The sequence below is a fragment of the Haliaeetus leucocephalus genome, unplaced genomic scaffold, assembly GCF_000737465.1.
Source record: "Haliaeetus leucocephalus isolate CR32 unplaced genomic scaffold, Haliaeetus_leucocephalus-4.0 Scaffold61, whole genome shotgun sequence".
Taxonomy (NCBI): Eukaryota; Metazoa; Chordata; class Aves; order Accipitriformes; family Accipitridae; genus Haliaeetus; species Haliaeetus leucocephalus.
The window spans coordinates 1374330-1390627 of record NW_010972497.1 but is presented as its reverse complement, the minus strand read 5'-3'; the positions used below and the strand labels follow the sequence as shown (position 1 = coordinate 1390627).

Sequence of the window (16298 nt, the reverse complement as noted above, 5' to 3'; positions counted from 1 at the left end):
TTTTTGTATTTTTTTTTTTTTTTTTTTGTGGGGGCTGTTGCTAAACAGATAATCGTAGAATGGTTTGGGTTGGAAGGGACCTTTAAAGGCCATCTAGTCCAACCCCCCTGCAGCAAGCAGGGACATCTTCAACTAGATCAGGTTGCTCAAAGCCCCGTCCAACCTGACCTTGAATGTTTCCAGGGATGGGGCATCTACCACCTCTCTGGGCAACCTGTGCCAGTGGTTCACCACCCTCATTGTAAAAAAATTCTGCCTTATATCTAGTCTGAAACTACCCTCTTTTCATTTAAAACAATTACCCCTTGTCCTATCACTACAGATGCTGCTAAAAAGTCTGTCCCTATCTTTCTCATAGGCCCCCTTTAAGTACTGAAAGGCTGCAATAAGGTCTCCCCAGAGCCTTCTCTTCTCCAGGCTGAACAACCCCAACTCTCTCAGCCTGTCCTCATAGGAGAGGTGTTCCATCTCTCTGATCATTTTGTGGCCCTCCTCTGGACCCACTCCAACGTTTTACTTGCATGTAAAAGAAAAGTGAATATGTATTTATTTTTTATTTATATGTGTGTATTTCATATTTAAGTACATATGTATATATACACATGTAGAGTACATATATATGTTAATAACATTTTTTGCTCTTAAATAATTGCATTAAACTATGGGAAAATATTCTAATTCTTCGTGAAATAATTGCAAAAGAGAAAAAGGAATTGGAGTGAGTTTTGTCATGTTGGAATTTTATAATATTAACTTCTAACTTTAATAGGGATTTCTAAGTCCCAGTTTCTGCATTTTTTTACTTAGAAACACTTTATTCTTTGCTTTCAGAGTTTGTTACAATTCAGTGCAGAATTTAGTCTTCAAGAAAAAAAATAAATCTGTGTTTACTCTGGTAGAAAGTTGCTGCAATCTTCCTATGTGCTGACTGTTAAAATAAAGTTAAATGGTCAATTTCATTTTCTGATATAAATTTCTGCTGGTATGTGAAGCTCTTAATTTACAAATTGCTGCATTACACATAGAATATGTCATATTTACTCTGAATCAAACTACAGCTGTTGAATACTAACAACAATTCTTTTTGGTTTTTGATGTTTCAGAAAAGGGTTTCTGTATGAGAGGAGACATGTGCCCTTTTGATCATGGAAGTGATCCGGTAGTGGTAGAAGATGTGAATCTTCCTGGCATTCTGCCTTTTCCAGCACAACCCCCTGTTGTCGAAGGACCACCTCCTCCTGGACTTCCTCCCCCTCCACCAATTCTGAGTCCTCCTCCTGTTAATCTTAGACCTCCAGTACCACCACCAGGCCCTTTACCACCTAGCCTTCCACCTGTAACAGGTAATTAAAAAAAGGTTAAAACCCATTTTTGAGTAGAAGAGCCTGGATGTTACTTGGGTTGTGTGCCGTACAAAAAGCTGTTTTAAGAACGCCAACTATATTTAGAAAGTTGTACTATACTTTGCTATGGCAGAGCTTACCCCCAAATTATTGTTTTTTAATGGTAATTGTTGCAAAGTTGATTGTTGTAAAATTTGCATGTTAAATGTGAATCTTGAATATGGAATAATATTTTAATTGTGTTTAAGCAAAAGCATGGTGTGGCAAAACTCAGTTCCTTGAGTTTTATAGGAGTTGTCTGAAATTGACTACTGTTAGCGAAGAACGGAAAACCCTGGAAACAGCTGATATTTGGCATTTCATTTGTAATAATAAAATTAAGAGAATTCATGACCACATCAAATTTACACCTGAAAATGTCATTTGCGATTAATTTTGAAACTAAACTTTCAAAGTAACTAAGAAAAATTTTTCAGCTTGTTTACTCTTTCATTGGAAAGTTCTTTGACTCAAGCACTAAAAATTACATGGAGACTTGTGTGCTTGGCTCTCATTTATAAAATAGCAGTTTAGTATTCAGTTCCCTTGCGTTGTTCAAAAACTGTTATGTTAGTTTTATGTGATTCTCTCTTTTTTATTAACTTATATGTCCCACGGTTAAATTATTCAAGAATAATATTTGTTATTGCTTGGAAGTTTCTTGACCTGTTTTCATTTCCAGTTGATAGTATATTTAAGTAAGATCTTGCATGTATTTATTTCACTTAGTATAGAGAGCAACTGTATTGCTGGGGTGATCAGTTCTGCCTCACATGCTATTCCTGCATCTGTGTGGAAAGTCCAAATATGTGACTTTGTATCTTTTTCTAAAACCTGGTTTTGCCAACAATTAAATTGAATGTCAGGCTTGACTGCTCAGCTTTGAAAGTGTCACCTTACCTGTGGGGAAAAAAAAAGTCGAACTAACCAACCAACCAAAAAAACCCCCTCACTTTTAAGAAGGATCTGTTTGAGGTTTTCATCAGAGTTGTAGGTTTCTTCTTGGGTGTTTGGAAAAATAATTTCTGTCAAGTTAGTTATTGTCATCATAGAATATTTTTGTTCTACACTATTAAAAAATAGAATTTTTTTCTTTGGGGGGCGTTTATAGAGCTTTAAAGATCTTCTGTTGGTGAAGATAAATACTGTGTTAGCAATTAAATTTTGCTTATAGAAAGAAGGTGTTCAGAGAAATGTTGAACTATTGAAATGCTTTTCACTGTAGTCTAAGTTCTAAGTCACTCGCTGATGGGGATGGTTTCATATGAATGAATGCTACAGCATCATGTCTGTATATATGCCCTCTTACCCCCTTTATTTTAAATAGCCTCAAAAACATGTCAGATCAATTTCCTTATGAGTTGGGTGTAGTGTAAGTCTAGAGGATAATAAATGAATGCAGTGTTTTCCTTTGTTGTTGACAGGACCACCCCCTCCACTTCCCCCATTGCAGCCTGCTGGCATGGATGCTCCCCCAAACTCAGCAACTAGCTCAGTTCCTACTGTTGTTACAACGGGTATTCATCACCAGCCGCCTCCTGCTCCACCCTCTCTTTTTACAGCAGGTGTAGTACTGAGGCTTTGCCCACAAGGTTTGCTAAATAGAATAACATTGATTCATATTATACTGTACTTTTTAGAGATTATAATTTCATAGTGCGGGAGAATAAGTTTGTATCATTTAGATAGCAACACTAGTTTAACACTTTTTTCTAACTTGGTTCAGGACAGAAGTAAAATATGCATGTAAATGTGAATCTTGACTATGGAATAATATTTTCATTGTGTTTAAGCAGAAGAAAACTTGTCATGGCAGTTTTTTAGGATAGTTGTATAACAACTCTTCCATTGTAACTGTATCTTGTAATTAAATGAAATACTGTATTTGAAACCTTAAGGGTTTTAACTGCAATTTATTTTAATGAGACAATTTCTTTGTTACCAGAAACGTATGACACAGATGGCTATAATCCAGAAGCTCCAAGTATAACAAATACTTCAAGACCTATGTATAGACATAGAGTACACGCCCAAAGACCAAATTTGATAGGACTCACATCAGGTGATATGGATCTACCACCCAGAGGTAAGCTTTCAAAGCTACACTTACTTAGTTTAGCTCGTTTTCTTACATTAATGCAGATTGAGGCAGTTTTCAGAGAATGTAATACTGGGAAACATTGCATTTTTTAAAATCTTCTGGAATTAAGAGAAGTTTTATTGAATAGGGAATTATGTTTGTAGCTTCTTTGTGTGTGCGTTTTGACAGGTAAAATGAAATTTCTTGCTAGGGTACTGCACATTTTACACTTGGCTGTAATAACTGATCACATTTGTACGTCTTCTATACAGAAAAACGTTACTGTTTCTGTAACAGAATCTTAGGATGATTTTTGCTGTGGAGAGGAGGGAGTCATTTTTATCTGGTAGCAGACAGTTATGCATGAGTAATCTTAACCTCTTAGTTCCTGTGGCCCTGAGAAGAAGCAGCAGCATACAAAATGAGAAGGGAAGAAGGATAAACCCAATTTTTTTAATGTGGTTTTGTTTACATTTGTATGTATTTGTATTTAATCTTGCTATGTTTCTGTTGGTGTATTTTCAGTGAGGAGTCCCCCAGTATGATTCCTGTTCTTCAGCAAGAGCCACTCCTCTCCCACCCATCCCTAAATCTTGCTCCTAAGTGTTAGTGCTCTGGAGTACTGTACATTTCCTACCATGAGCATTTTTGTGTGTGTCATCTAATATAATGGAGGTGTTGGCAGAAATTGTGTGAGCCTCAGAGTATTGTATGGGATATTGTGAATCAGTGAGTGCAGCCATCTTGAGGCAGATGCCTTCTGTCACGCCTCTTTTGTTTTCCTTATGTGTGATGTTACTGTGACAAAATGAAAGCTATTAGCTATTTTGATCTGTCACAGCATCTTTTGATAGTTAAAAAGAAAAGTCCGTGACCAAGATTTGATTCAGTTTGAACAGGGACCGTAGTAATTTCAATATAAACAATTACGCTTTTCAGTGCAAATTCAATGTGAGCAGAATACCTTTTTACAGTCAAATACACAGAAAATACAAAAATATTGTAAAATCTTTTCATCTGTTTACAGAAAAACCTCCTAATAAAAGTAGTATGAGAATAGTGGTAGATGCTGAATCCAGGAAAAGAACAATTGGTGCAGGGGATGGTGGAGTTCCTACAAAGAAGACTTGGTTTGACAAGTGAGTGATCATTAACAAAAGGTTGGCTTAATAGTTGGAATTCCATGGAGCTCTTTTCTGTAATCTGAAACATATAAGTCTATATAAATTGCAAGCAAGTTAAACTGTGAATAAGCTGTCCGTACTAAAATAAATCACACTGGAGAGCAGTCTGTATTTGACTGTCTTCTCTCAAAGGCAGTATAGAGATAGCTGAAGTTGCTTTGGATGATACCAAGATCTACTCCGTGAAAGCTGGAATGATCTAAGAAATGGAGAAGCTGCAATGTGATGGTTGTTAGAGATGACTGATTTTTCGTTTTGAAATGTGAATTGTGTCACTGCTATTTTGGTTTGAGTTGCCAGGTATGTTACTGACAGGAAATATAGGATGCAGTGCTTAGCGCAGATGTACCTGGGGTGACAAAAGGTTGGAAGGGATTTTAAGAGATTACTGGAACTGAGACGAGCCTTGAAGTAATAGTTATTTAAAATGTTAGTGGGGAAATTCTGTGGAATAGCCGTGAAATGGTTTTTGGAGAGAAGCAATTTAGAAGTCAGGTCTTACTGACACAAGTGAATTATTATGAATTATCTTGCGGATTTATGCACTGGGGTATGTTGAGAGTATCAGTGGGGAAAACTGCAGGTGTATGGGCCTGTGTGCTGTCCTCTTCTACACTTTTCTAAAATTGCATTTTTTAAGTCTGCAGACCTTTATGTCTCGTACATGCTCCTATGTTAAGCATATACAATTTAACATTGTGTTTCCTAGCTTGCTATGGATTTCTGGCTTGATTTTTATTTGTTGCAGGCAAAATTTTAACAGAACAAATAGTCCAGGTTTCCAGAAGAAGGTGCAGTTTGGAAATGAAAATACAAAACTTGAATTGAGAAAAGTTCCCCCAGAACTTAACAATATCAGCAAACTTAATGAGCACTTCAGTAAGTTTGGAAACTTAGTCAACTTGCAGGTAAGAGGCAACAAAGAGAAGCCATTATGCTTTGACTTAATAATAGAGGTAGCTGCTAAGCGGAGAATGCCAGTTGTTTTTTAACTGATTCCCTGAAACTGTTCTCATTATTTTCCTAACTTGTTTCTTAAACATGAACTTATTATTTTTAATGGAATTGTCATTGAAGAAGCAGAAATGAAATGTTCTAGTCTTTTTTTAGATTTTTGAACAAATGTTTTCCTCACAGGTAAGACTTTTAAGATACATTGCTTGAAACATTGAAAATTGATTGGAAGTGTTTTTCCTTCACCCCTTTTCTCAAGTTCGGTTCTGATATAAACCCTCTGTATTTTTTGAGATAAATTGTGAATACAGAAAATGTGCATTTCTCATCCAGAAAGCAGCCCCTGTGATATAATTGGTTTCTAGTCCCACAGTAGTGGCAGTTTGTCCCTTATCATTACTTTGTTGTATATCTGAGTGACCCACATTTATAAACAGAAATAAGCAAATAACTAGAGAAAGATAGGAGGGATGCAAAGAACTAGGGCCTAACTTAGGTTGATGTTGCATATTGCAGGCTGTATGTGTAATGTTAGTATTTCATATCCAGTCTCTAAGCTACTCAGTCTTACCTTTCATCATGCTTCATTATCAACAGGTTTCAGGTGCTAGCTTGTGTTTTTATGTATGCTTTCTTGGTTGCACTGAGCTGTTGAATGAAGAGGTGTAATAGAATATTTTTGTGCATACTGTACAGTACAGAATAAACCTCCTGTGCCTGTCTGAACACTGAGGGAATTAAAATCTCTCTGAATTGATCTTAAATATTTCTTAAGCCTTTCCATAGTTTGCCTAAGAATACGGGTGTATTAGCAAGCAGTATGATTCAGTAAGGCAAGTAAAATTTTGTGTGGATGTGTATAGAGAGACAGACAGATACGCAGATAGATATTGCAAGCTACTCTTCTTCTTCCAAAAGGTATAATTTTGTCCTTTGAGGGTGTCTAAAATAGTATTTTAATGCTTAAAGGAAGGAAAATCAAAATGAACTTTGTCTAGCTCTGATACTAGATAGGACATCTATTGACTGGTCTCCGTATTTTTTTTTTGTAGCAAATTTTTTTACTTCAGTGATGCTTGCTCTTGTCTTTCAAACTACTACTTGTGTTTGCAATTAGATATACTATTTGACTGTTCAGGTATTTTACTTCAGTTTGCTTGGGGTTTTTTAACTGTTCTTAAAATTTATTAGCTTAATCTCAAGGTTGCTTCTTGACACCAGGTGTTTCAAACAGAATCATGAATGGGAAGTGTTTATCTAATGACCCATATTGGGTTTAAATTGTAAGCTTCTGAGCCTTGAAACTAATGATTTTGTGATAATCGAGACACAAATGAGAATCCTACATGCAGTTTTTGTTCTTCTGTTTTAAATCTTAGGTTGCATATCAAGGTGATCCAGAAGGTGCCCTTATTCAGTTTGCCACACATGAGGAAGCAAAGAAAGCTATATCAAGTACAGAAGCAGTATTAAATAATCGTTTTATTAAAGTTTATTGGCATCGAGAAGGCAGTGCACCACAAATCCAAACTACCACACAGAAGGTAGAGGATCTAAATCTATTCTATCTAGAATGTTATGTAAAACATAATCTTTTAAACTTTCTAAAAAAATGTTTATAGAAAGTAAACTAAGTACTTCTGAAATAATGAATGCTTCATGTAATTATTTTCTGAAAGTTACTCTTAATTGTAGATTCTTTGACCTCAGATAGAAGGTTCAGGAGTTGATTAGCAAGATAAAACTGAAGGTATTTAAAGAAAGCCCTGCTGTGACTTACAGAGAATTCCACTCTGTCATCTCATGTGAAGCAAGATTTGATGCTACTGTCTGCTGAATAACATCTATTTTGCTTTAACTAGTATAGGCTTTTTTTTTTTTCTTCTGGTGAGTGTAAGAAAGACAAGAGAGTTATATTTCTTTTCTTGGAAGATAATCTCAATTTTCTTTCAAAAGGAGCTGTTTTTTCCATTCTTTTCCTTTCTCCTTTCCTGTTGAGCATGCATACTGCTATAGAAAGTAGCAGTAGGATTTTTTACACAAAGGTAAATACAAATGTATACAGGTATATACAGATAACACACACACACACATATATATAAACACATGTAGAGAGAAAGGGCATGCAAGCAACAGTGTAAGAGGAGAGCTGCATTAGAGAGACTAATTTTGTGGGAATGGATATGGGACATTTTACATTTTTAAATGGAGAGGGAGGTGCTGATCTCCATGGTATCCAGTGATAGGATGCATAGGAATGGTTCAGAGCTGCACCAGCAGAGGCTCAGACTTGACTTTAGGAAGCATTTCTTTACAGAGAGGGTGGTCAGACACTGGAACAGGCTTTGTAGAGAGGTGGCCGATACCCCAAGCCTGTCAGTGTTTAAAGAGGCATTCGGATAATATACTTGATAACATGCTTTAACTTCTGGTTAGCCCTGAAGTGATCAGGCAGTTGGACTAGATGATCACTGTAGGTCCCTTCCAACTGAACTATTCTATTCTGTATTTTTTGATTGAATTGCACAGTGGAGTACCTGTTGGTAATTGTCATGTGCATAGTAGCATTAGCAACTTTTTAAGAATATGAAACAGCAGTTACTGTTGCGGAGCTTAGATGCGTAACCTGTGGCAAGCCAAATCAGACTTGTTAGTGGGTATAGTGGTTCTACTCAAACATAAGAGGAAGCTTGGATTCTCCCAGGTCGTGTAGGTTATTGGATAGAGTCTTGTCAGTTAGCTCCCAGTGTAGCAAGTTCTTCTGAATAACTTGTGTATCCTGCTTTATTGGATTTGCTGTCAGTGTGGAACAATACATTCTACACTTAGTAAATGTGAGGCAGGCTCTGTAGAAGAAATGTTCACTTATTTGTTCATTACATCAGCATATATATATAAATTGTTAGAGGATTCTTTCAATTATTGCTCTAAGTTTTTAATTCCTTCTTTCTCTGGATGGTGTATGTCATTATCATTCAGAATCAATGACCCAGTTTTCCATAGCAATTCTGCTGTAGGGTATTTTAACAGTTTCCTTTCTCTCCTTCTTTTGTAACAAATGCCCCGCTTTTTATTTACAAAAATGAAGTTTTAACAACACCTATCTCACTATCTCACCAGTTACCATCCCTTAGATTTGAGTTTGGAATCAAATTTCTGAATATCCTTGATGCTTGATCTGAACTAGCGCTACTCAAAATGATATTTATTTTCTAAGCTTGATTTACATCTTATCAGCCAGAAGAGGGCAGTGGCGTATGTCATTTGCATTCATACAAATATTACCTCTCTTGAGAAGGATAGCTTGAACAGTTACTGCCATCAGCTTATTTGCTGATTATGCTATCCATCTTGGAGTATTAACTGTGTATTTCCAAACAAATACCTGATCTCTATATTTGTTATTTTGCAAAACATCAATTTTAAATACTCTTACGTTTTTTAGTGATGTTACCAGCTTCCTAGCAGAACACCTTTGGCAAGTTAACCTTGATGGTTTGAGAATGAATTCCCCTTGGTACTAGGTGACAATATTAAGGGTTCCTGCTTCACAAAGAACAGCCTTTCAGCATGTGCCAGGAGACTACAATTTGAAGGCTGTTATGGGTGATGGAGGGCACACACTGACAAGAGAAATTTAAACAGGAAATTAAAATTCTAAGTGCAGTGTTGTTCTACCCCAAAATACAGCAATTATCAAATTGTTGAGTCAGTAAACAGGTATTTTTAATTCATAATCCTTTCAGGAGCGTGAATATTTACTTCCCTTTTCATTGAAATTAATATTTGGTATCATATCTACAAGTAGTACGGAAGCTCTTTTCTTACAGTACTTCACATACTACAAGTATGTTAATTTTTGTGAAGATTTCTGGTTTATTAATTAATTAGAGCTGAATTAATTTCACCTATGTTTATAATGGTTTCCAGCCAGATTTTTTCTGTCAGGCACTAAAGACAGGCTTTTTGAATTTTTTTTCTATGTAAAATCAGTTGGCTTTTTAAGTTGTCCTTTCAGTACTGTCTGGTCCTGCACAATTTCTCAACCATTGCTCTTTCTCAGCAGGATTACTTTGGAAAATTCTTACTGTGGCAATTCTGAAAGGAGTGGAAGCATTTAGTAAAGATGGTGGGAGTCAACCATAATAAATCATCAAATAAATGGTTTCTGCCAGGAAGCAGAAATAGTGTGCTCTCAACATCTGCAGTAGATAAAACAAGAAGTACTGGGCCTAAAAGGCAGCTCAGGAGATTTAGGTTAGATACGAAAAAAATTTTTCTAATGCTAAAGGATACTGAAACACTTTTGTCTAGAGAGGTGATAGGACCTCTTTCATGGAAATCTGTAAGAACTACATAGATACTGTCAGTAATGGCTTAGGTGTAGCCTGGAGTGGGTGAATGGGTTAGGTGATCTTGGGAGCGTCATAAATATGACAGGAAGCTTGCTTGGAAGGGTATTTTATTGGTCTTGAGTGTTTAATATTTTTGTCAAAATAAAAAGGCAGGGTGTTACCTGTCAGGTCATATTCATGGTAGGTCCGAAGATTAGCTGCTCTGTTTTCTTTTTCCTCAGTCCCATGACTGCATGTCTCCATATCCTTTCTTTCTATGTTGTCCAAGTTAAACACATAGGAGATGAAAAGCAACATATCGCTGTAATAAAAAGTGAGAGTCTTTATGATGCAAGTTTGTAATCTGCCTTTCCATAACTAAATGGTTGATGATGAAAGATCTGTGAAAGGAATCAGAAGACTGCTTCTTACTTTTTATTCAGTTCTAACAGGTGGAAATTAAGATAATCTAAGTAGATGTGATTAATAGAAATAGACCAGAGTTGATTGATCACTTCTGTGAGCTGCAAGTGCAAAATAGATGTTATTGCTGTATGCGCTACACAAATAGTCAGTGTAACATCCTAAATCTCATGAAGTGTTTATTTTTGCCATTAGGTGGAAAAGCTATTGAATGATAGAAACAAAGAAGTGTAAATCTAAATGCAGTCGCTGCAGTTTCATTGTGTATTTATTGAACTACGTATGTAGCAGCCTTTTGTTGTTAATATTATGATGTGCTTTTTTGGGGATGGGGTGGTGTTACAGGTGATACAACCCTTAGTTCAGCAACCTAGTTTACCGGTAGTGAAACAATCAGTCAAGGAGCGATTAGGTCCGGTACCTGCAAGTAATATTGAACCTGCAGAAGCACAGAGTGCCAATACAGAAGTCACTCAGGTATGTATGACAGTCAAAAAATGAGTTGCACGTTTTTCTTTCTGTAATAGCTTCCATAATGTATTAATGTGTCTGTTACAGTTACTCATATAGTGCAAGTACACATTACTACTTACAGGTTCATCTAATTTGATTGTGAGTGGTGTTTTGATTTTAAAGTTTTCCTCAGTGCAATGATATTTGGCTTTCTTACCCAAGCACGGTACTTAATTTTTAGTATCATAGTTTTTTAGTTAGTTTAAAAAAACCCCAAGAGACTCTGAAAATATTGCAGTAATGCTGTGTTAAATAGCAGTTTTCAACCTTCAAAATAAAGTGGTTTCTATCCAAAAAACTAAATATTAATTAATATTAAACTTTTAATATTATATCTGTTAAACAGCTAAAACCATTAGAGACCGATGGTCAGCATCTACAAGTGTTTTCAGTATTTGTACATCACTCTTAATGCAAGGAAGAATGTAACCACAGTACCAATACGACTAAGACAATCTGGCATGTTACTCCCATTAGAAATAGCCTTTAAATATTTATTATATTAGAAGTATTTCATTATTAGCATTGTGTCACTACTTTAGTTTTAGGTCTGAAAAGGAAGACCACCACACTTCAGAAAACAGTTTAAATTCAAACAACAACTTTCTGCAACTGATACCTGCAAATAGCAGATTATAAAACACAAAACCTGAAGTGTATTTAAAAGGGCCTGTGTAGATAATCCTCTGCCAGCTAGCATGTCATGGTCTTCTTGCAAAAAATATGTAGTATAATATTTGATTCCAAATTTGGCTTTACTTTTGTCTTATCCAATCTATTTGTAGGTGTATATTAACTGTAAAATCAAATACCTAAAATTCATTTCATCAGCTGCTTTAGTATTATTTTTCTTGTACTGTTGCTCAAAAGTCTATGGCTTTATTAGTTAAATATGTTTTTTCTAAATCTCTAACATCTGGAATTACACAGGAAACAGCAAAATATTCATAAAGTAAAGTGTATTTGAACTATAATTTTGTTTTTTTTCTTAGAATGTGACTAAATTATCTGTGAAGGATAGACTGGGTTTTGTGTCAAAGCCAGTTACTCCAACAACTGAAAAGGTAAGAGAATGTCTCATATTCTCTTCCTCTCAGATTTAATTTCAGTAGAAATAATTTTATTATAAAATCACTTGCATTAATATTAAGTTTGTTTCATACCTATGAATAATGTTATTTGTTAAAGGTTAGTTTTATGAAGTATAATGTATCGAAACTCAGCAGATGGCCAAATGATTATAAGAAGAGTAAAATATGCTAGGACAGAAGCTACTATTCTGTGGGTTTTGTTTTAATATAGTAGGTTCCATTTATTTGATCCTGAGTTGTTAGAAGAATACAGAAATAAATTCAAAAAATAAATAAATTTTGACACTACATAGGAATCTATAGAGAGCCTTTCTTTAAAAATGTTTTGGGGCTTTTTTGTCCCTTAAAAGGTGATGCTGTAAACATTTACCCTCTTACTTGGTCTTACAATTTGCAGTACTTGTGAAAAGATAAAAGTGGAAATTAATCAGTATAGAAAGGACAAAGAGAGGTAAGGTGGGAAAAGTGCACCTGAACTGTGGTTACTAGTTAATGTATTTTGCCCAGTGGTTGCAATTTTCAGAACATGGAGTTGTTGATGTGTTTACTTTAGTAGCAAACTTCATGATGCATGTTTTCAGATCTATTTAGAACCTTAGGGGACAGGCTTTCTCAGTGTTTATAACATTCATTTGAGAAGCCTTTTGGTAGAAAGGCAGCAAGTTTTACCTGGTAACAAGATTCCTCTGCCTAGGTATGTATCTTTTCTGTTGGGAAATGGCTTGACCTGAAATGAAGCATCCACTGCATTTCCCCCTTGTCCCCTTACGATATTGGAGATAATGCATTTACTGGAATCTAAAAAGTAAAATTTGCTCCAAAGATACCATGCTGTACTTAGTATACAAAGGTAACAATGCTTGAGTTGTAATTGTAGAGGATGATGTCTCTTCAACTCATTTCAAGCCGAGCAGTCCACCTGCATGCACTGATCTTGACTTCTTGCCTATATTTTGTTGGTGGTTTGATTAGTTGTGTTCTTGTTGCCCTAAATTAGTTGCAGATAAGTATCTTGCTGTGTATTCCTGAACTACATTTTATGTACATACTATACACTTAGTTCAGAAGTGGGAAGTCTGCTTCAGTTTGAGTGGAAACAGGTTTTTTTCTCATTCCCTAAGAGTTGAGTTATCCTGAAACACTTCTCTACAAAGTAAAATCATGCTAAAATGGTTTTCTGCTGTGTTGTCTTATAGTACAAACTGATTTTGATTAGCTGCTGGGCTGTTCAATGGACTGGTTGTGAAGCAGCAGTTTCCTTTGGCATTTTTAGTAGGGTTCTGAAACTTGGTTTGACCTGTTTTTACCTACTACTGTCCCTTTACAAGGAAATACCTTGCTTGGTTTGCAGTGATAATGCTCTATAACCATTAGAAATTAAATGATTGACAGCTGTCAAAAAACATAGATGTCATGTCCTAGGTATTTTTTTTGCTTCTGACTGAGTGCAGGGTTTGACAAGAACTTTACAGTAAGAAAGTTGGTAGCTATGCTTCCCAAAGAGGAGGAGGAAAAGGAGATGAAACAGTCATCGTGAGGCCTTTTAAGATCTGTATAGGGACTTGCAATTTATGAACTTGTGAAGAGATTGACACTATTCCTTCTCTTAAATAGTATTAAAAGATTTAGAAGACATTAATGCGTGGCTTCTTGTTCTTCTGTATTAGTTGATGCAGGTACATCTGCTGTGGCATCTCTCCTTATATTAAAAGAGATGAGGAAGCATGGTTCACTGCCATCAAGACAGTTCAGGGCAAAAGGAGCATGTCAATATTTTTGTCTTTACTTGGTCCTCTGTTTGTGATGTAGCCTGTCCTAAAGATACTTTGTAATAGGAACTGTATGATTGGGATATGCATACGTTAATGTGCTTTAATAAGTTTTAAAAAAATTCCTTCGTGTCCTTTTTAATGGCCTGCTTAGAGCATTTTATATCACCTTTTATAATACCCCATAACATGCTTTGTGGTTTTGGGGGTTGTTTTTTGTTCTCTCTGCACTGCCTATGCTAGAAAATACTTTACTGTGGGAAGAAATAGTATAAATAGCACAACAAAGTGAAAAGCTTTTATATGAAGCATTCCTATTGTAAATTCTTCTGATCTCTTGGTCTTTTCTGTCTTTCGAATGTTTCTTGGCTGTCTCTTTTTCTTTTCTCCTGTTGGTGGGCATTGTGTCTATGTTATGGAGTGCATGGTGACCAATAGACTCTGCATGCATCTTTTAATTTTCCAAATACATATAAAGTATTTTTAAGCTCCTGGAAATGATACCAATTGCATAATTGCTGTGATTTGCTAACAAGGCAGACAAGATCATGCCTATATTATCTCTAGCACTTAGCCACGGATTTTTTCAATACTAACATGGCCAAAACGTCCTTTAAGGAATGTGATAAAAAATCAGAGCAGTCCAAATCTTCAGGTGTTGTGGAGATGTACATAGTACACTTCAGAAAGATTATAAAGTAGACAACTGTGTTCTCAGTAAGTTGTGGAGAAATTTCATACCTCATTACAAATGTAGGAAAGAGAACAGAGCCATAGGAGTCTCTTCCTTTGCTGTACGATGTTGAAGACTTCCCTGTACTTGAGTTACTTCTTGTTGATTGTACAAGCTTTACTTTGCACAAACTGCATATGAAAAGGAACTATTGTATCTACTTTGGACCTCGGTCTCTAAAATTATGTTGAATTTTTGCTTGGAAAATTCACACAGCCATGAAAAATTGTATTTTAAACTTCAAAACAAAAAAAGAAAAACTTCAGTTATTCTTGGGAAAATCTCAGTCTTCTGTTTCCTTAATGATGCTCAAATGCATAAAATTTTATATATTTGAAACTCAGAAGTACATATGAAATCTCAATGGGAAGGATTTATCATCTGATGTTTATAATTCTTCTGTATCTGATGTGGTGCTGCCTCATTAAAAATTGTTTAACTTCAGCAACTCCAAATATTATTGTTACACCAAATTTTTATATTTCATATCATCAAAACAGACAAAAGACGCTTATATATTTTTAAGCACTCATGGTTTTTTTTTTTAAAAAAATTGAAATTCACTGGCAAAAAAAATAAAATGATTTCCTCCTATAGGTTTTATCCACTTCTACTGGCTTGACAAAAACTGTGTACAACCCTGCTGCTTTGAAGGCAGCACAGAAATCTTTGCCTGTTGTTTCCACTTCCGTGCTAGACTCTAATGAAGCACAGAAGAAAAAACAGGTAAATTAAATATGCTTCTTTATAAAATGGACCTAGACTGGGAACTTGTGACCACTAGAGGTAGTGCACTATATATATTCATCTCAAGAGCGTAGATGAAACTAGTTACAGGATTAAATTTGCTGTGATGATTTCTTTTCAAAGGAGAAGAAAATTCAGCATTGTTTTGTTACTTTTTCAGTGTATGTTCAGGCAGTGTAAGCAGGTTTAAAACTCTCTAGAAGTTCAAAATGGCAAATACTTTTTCCTGGAAGCAGTATGTGCATGTTGAGGCATGAATTGTCTATTGTGAGTGAGAAGGCAGTATAGGACAGTCACTATTGTTCTCTCTTAAGGCTTTCTGAACTGGCCTTTATCATCATCAGACTGGCCTTCATTCTCAGTGTATTTTGTACTTGTGACCAAAACTGTTTCTTCACTTGACAGAAATGAGAAGTGTATGACCCTGCATTTTATTGTTTCCAAACTGTAGTTCTCCCGCATCCATTTTTTTTTGTTTTTACGTTGGAGAGGAAATGCAACAATGCAACAAAAATGCATTTGGCCTTGAATAGGTCACTCAGTTGTAGTTTAGCTTGCGTAGAATTTTCAAAAGAGCCCAGTAAAGCTCCTTTTTCAGGTTTATTCTTACCATTTAGAAAAACTAAATATAAGACAATGTTTATCTTATTGGTTTCAAACCAGAAATTAAGAGTTCAATACTAAGTTAGATTCAAACATAAGTATTGAAAGCAGTATAACTGTTAAACAAAGATTTTAGCCTATTGGTAAACTTCTGTAGGTAATGTCTAATATAATTTGAAATAGCAGTTTGTAGCTGCATGCCAGTTGTGGCATTGGTCCAGACTTTAAAGAAATCACTTCTAATTTGGGAATTTAATTTCATATTTGTCCCCTAAAACATATTTTTCAGAATTAGAGCCTTTACCTTTCAAGTTAAGATGCTAAGTGCCTGTGAAATGGCAAAAAGCTCGTAGTAAAATTATTGACTCATCATGACATCTGTAGGGGGGTTTTTTTGACAGAAGACACTGAAGATGTGCTAAGTGATTGGCTCTTTTTTCATGTGCTCTTGTGCTCCTTCCTCTATTCAGAGATTTCTATTACTA

The 16298-nt window shown here is 35.5% G+C and overlaps 1 protein-coding gene across 6 annotated transcripts in view; it reads left to right on the top strand.

Annotated features, from left to right (window-relative positions):
* The window catches only part of RBM26 (RNA binding motif protein 26), a 56377-nt gene that overhangs the window by 19613 nt on the left and 20466 nt on the right, over positions 1-16298 (top strand). For 3 of the 6 annotated variants that reach the window (XR_775071.1, XM_010578305.1, XM_010578269.1), the window contains exons 7-15: positions 1104-1343; positions 2807-2974; positions 3328-3468; positions 4490-4601; positions 5395-5554; positions 6980-7144; positions 10703-10834; positions 11863-11934; positions 15061-15189. Coding sequence is in view for 5 of the 6 variants with exons in the window: in XM_010578305.1 (XP_010576607.1) it covers positions 1104-1343; positions 2807-2974; positions 3328-3468; positions 4490-4601; positions 5395-5554; positions 6980-7144; positions 10703-10834; positions 11863-11934; positions 15061-15189 (1319 nt within the window). In the remaining variant the exon portion in view is untranslated. The remainder of the gene's footprint in view (positions 1-1103; positions 1344-2806; positions 2975-3327; positions 3469-4489; positions 4602-5394; positions 5555-6979; positions 7145-10702; positions 10835-11862; positions 11935-15060; positions 15190-16298) is intronic. The other 3 variants (XM_010578276.1, XM_010578293.1, XM_010578284.1) reach the window with 3 other exon arrangements.